Genomic DNA, 4,220 nt, shown 5'->3' with positions numbered 1-4,220 from the left:
GAAGGGGCGTGATCTCCCCGAGGAGGATTCGGCCATAGTAGATGGTGGGTCGAGGGGCTGGTACCCCATCACCTGGACCCACCTCCTCTGGCCCTGGGACCACCCCTACCTCGCCCTCCTTCTCCATACTAGAGGTGCCCAGTATGGATCCTGCAAGGGAAGGCAAGTCAGGTCATTTGATATGTATTAAATGTTATGCATAGGACCACCTGATGATTGTGGTAATGATGACAATGATCATGAGGAAGAGGAGGAGGAGGAGGAGGAGGAGGAGGAGGAGGAGAAAGAGGAGGAGGAGGAAGAGGAGGAAAAAGAGAAGGAAGAATGAGGAAGAAGAGGAGAAGGAAAAGAAGGAAGAGGAGGAGGAAGAAGACAAGGAGGGGGGGGAGGAAGAGGAGAGGGAGGAAAAGGAGGAGGAGGAAGAAGCAGAAGAAGGAAAAAGAAGAAGAGGAGAGTAAAAAAGGTAATGATGCATAGGACCTTTTGATGACTGCCATGATAAAGACAACAATCATGAGGAGGAGTAGAAGAAAAAGGAGGAGGAGGAGGAAGAGGAGGAGGAGGAAGAGGAGGAGGGAAAGGAGAGTAAAGACTATAATAAGACAGATAAAGAGGATAATAATAATAATGAAAAAGGAATATATCAATAATAATGAACCAGAACATGAGAAAACAGTATGAACTACTACATATGAACAAAATTCCTATGAAAACGTTATCCATCTAATGACACAAATAATACAAATAAAACAAAAAAACAAACAAGCCCCTGCAAACACATTCTTGAATTTTTCAGCAATGAGAAAGTAAACTATTCATGAAACATTATATTTGCAATAAAATATCTCAAAGACTTCAATTCACAACTCACAAAACAATGGCACATACAGTTCATAAATTAAATCCCAGATGCATTTCTACGAGACCTGTGAAAGGGCAGCATACCATCACATGGAAAAATGCAGAAAATGTGAGTGGAATGGTAGAACTTTTATAAACAGACACTTGTTTCATCTCTAAATAAACACCTGTGAACCCACATGCCCCAGCTGTATTGTAAGTGTCATTCACACTCTATTTCTCTTTCTTCATTTCTGCCGTATCATCAAAACATTTTCAATTCATCCCTCCTATTTCACTTATATGATATACTACAGAATAATCTACCCACACCAGCAGTGAAATCCAGGGGTGGAAAAATGATAGATGAAAAAATAAAAATTATAAATACTATGAAATGCCTTATTACAACACTTATTCTGAGCGAAGTCCCACAGATGGTTGCCCTTTAAAACATGCAACACATCACATCAAATCAGCACCAGCGTTATTTATTACATTTCGGTACCAAGGTGCGAAAAGGAACCTTGCTAAACACCCCCTATAGCTCAGCCTTTGATCAAGGGTCTCAACGTCACGAGTTTTGTCATCTTGTTTAGTGTCTTTCGAATGTCTTCAATTTCTGTATGTGTAGCGTCAAAGTGTTAGTCATTCCCATAGCAGACTTACTTGTCGGCACATGAATTACAATTTATTATGATTGTGAAAACAAAAGAACATTTCCTTCTATCTAATATCTATTTACTTTTGACCTCAAACAGTCTAGGCAAAAATCTGTACAAATCATTATGTAAGTAAGTTGAAGATGACCTAATAATAATAGCAATATCAATAATACTGATAACATCAAAAATATCAATAATCATATTATAATAATAACAATAATAATAATAATAATAATAATAATAATAATAATAACAATAATAATAATAATAATAACAATAATAATAATAATAATAATAATAATAATAATAATAATAATAATAATAATAATAATAATAATAATAATAATAATAATAACAATAATAATGATAATAACAACAATACTAATTACATTGATAATGGCAATGATAGTGATAATGACAATGTTAATTCAAGTAACAATTATAGTAATATAACAATAATAATAATAACAGTAATAATAGCAATAATAATAATAATGATAATAATGATAATAATAATAATAATAATAATAATAATAATAATAATAATAATATCTATAACAATAATAATAATAATAATAATAATAATAATAATAATAATAATGATAATAATAATAGTAATAATAATAATATGATGATAATGATAATAACATCAATAATCATAGCAATAAAAATAACAATTACAAAGATAACTAGCTATCGGTGAAAGGAATGAAAATAAAACCTCTCCTCTAAAAAAATAAAAAGAGAAAATTATATTTTTAAATGTGTTACCACGAAGGAAACTAGAAAAGAAACATGTTTTGAGTGTCTCTGTGCAAGGGAAGCAATTAATTCATAGAGGAATCATATTTACAAAAATCTTGATGACTAATCATCCTGAATACAACCATATCAAGCAATGTCACGGCCTTCTTGTTTCGTGCATTGCTAAAGGTCAACTTACTCTACCACATATACATAAGATAGGGCTTAGACTTGTTCTTTATCTAACAATAAATAGCTAAGGAGGTCTTCCAGCTCCATCTTACCCGACTTTACATGGTGGGGGTTTCTTCTCCTTTGTTGGAGCACAGAGCATGGAGGCCACAGCATCACATGATGATTGTCACCTTCTTTTCCTTTGCCTCAAGTACTTCTTATTCCTATAATTGTTACTTCCTATGTTTTCTCACAACCATTATCTAGATTTCCTCTCCATTTGCAAGATCTTATTCATGATAATCACCTCTTTTTTTTTTTTTTTTTTTTTTTTTTTTTATCAATACCCCACATCTACCACTGGCTTGTGGAGGCATCTGCATCTATCAGTCCTCTGGCATCGGTCATTTAACTTAATCAAATACTTTCTCGCAAAATAAAGCTTGGAGACCTCCCTAGAGAGCCACCGTCAAGACAAGAATCAATCCAGACACTATTTTGCAAGGATATTGTGTGATTGAGATCTGTTGGGCTTTGTGTATGTGCTGACAGGCCGGAAGTGCATAGTGATTACCTTACTGGTTGAATTTAAGATTCTAGGCCTATGAAAATTGAATACGGGATGTATCAACTTGATTTGGATAAAACTCGACCACCATAAACTCAAAGAGAGAAGGCTAATTTGATTCTTTTTACCACCTATCATCCACAAAGTAAACACAGAATTCATGGATCATTGAAATCTGAGACTACAACATAACTTTCACCCCAATAATAAATAAAATCATAAATAGATATAATGGGAAATAACACAGGTACACACTCACACATCCACACACACAAACAGAGATACAGACAGACAGATAAACAAACACACACATATATAAATATGAATCTTACACAATTTTTTTAATGCCTTGATGGTATAGAAGACTCTTAGCTGGGCATCCAATTTGCTTCTAAATCCCTTTAACTAAATCTAACATCATCAAATTATCATATAGCAAACTAAGAAAGCCAGCATACAATTATTCATTTATGTTCATCAATATTCTATATTTATAAATCCTTTATAAATCAAGCACTGAAGAGAATTTAATCACTCAACAAAAAAAAAAATAAAATAAAGGGAAAAGAACATCCGAGAAATGTCAAATGACCCATAAAATTGAAATATCGTGTCTCCATAAAATTGGGCGATTTAATATATCATTTTCATAGCTTACATCTCGAATACTTTTATGAAGAAGCTATCAAATTAATAAAAGTTAAAGTATTGCAGAGATATATAATTAAAAAAAACATAAAAACGAAACTATTCCAAGAACTTCCACAGACCCAACATACGGAGTTTCCGCTCACCTTTTCTTTACGAAGACTAAAACTCCATTTAAAGTTACTATTTCGATGTAAACTGCTTCCCTCGATGTTAATACTCTTTCTGAAGACTAATTTCAGGTAAAGTATGTTCAACTGTCCTTAAAATATACCGTATGCTCACCTGGGAAAGGAATTGTCTTGTATCAGCTGACGTGTAGACACTCTTCTTCAATAGGGAGCGCTTGTGTAAATATTTACTACGTCAACTTTTGGACTTCATATTGATGTTACTAAAGAGTCTCGTTTCCTTGATGTTATTACCATTATATTTTTATTCAAATAAAATTGAAGCTTTTGGCGGAGGTACTGTTTTTATTTTGAAAAAGTGTTCGATCGATATTTTCTTTATATTCTCCCTCTCTTAAAATTGTGAAATAGGGATAATTTCAAAAGATAGTTATATGGTACATGCAACAG

The 4,220-nt window shown here is 33.0% G+C and overlaps 1 protein-coding gene across 1 annotated transcript in view; it reads right to left on the bottom strand.

Moving 5' to 3' along the window:
• garz (Sec7 domain-containing protein garz) overlaps window positions 1-3,995 on the bottom strand; it is a 22,797-nt gene extending 18,802 nt beyond the window's left edge. The window contains exons 1-2 of the mRNA XM_086552397.1: window positions 3,925-3,995; window positions 1-150 (exon numbers count right to left, since the gene is read on the bottom strand). The exon at window positions 1-150 is cut by the window's left edge and continues 47 nt beyond it. Coding sequence (XP_086408523.1) covers window positions 1-127 — 127 coding nt within the window. The 5' untranslated portion in view covers window positions 128-150; window positions 3,925-3,995. The remainder of the gene's footprint in view (window positions 151-3,924) is intronic.
• Window positions 3,996-4,220: the final 225 nt, after the last annotated feature.

Source organism: Penaeus japonicus, unplaced genomic scaffold (assembly GCF_977035675.1).
Source record: "Penaeus japonicus unplaced genomic scaffold, GWHDUDI00000001_assembly GWHDUDI00000026, whole genome shotgun sequence".
In the NCBI taxonomy this organism is placed as follows: Eukaryota; Metazoa; Arthropoda; class Malacostraca; order Decapoda; family Penaeidae; genus Penaeus; species Penaeus japonicus.
Note: the sequence above shows the minus strand (reverse complement) of the source record. Positions and strands in the feature narration are given on the sequence as shown.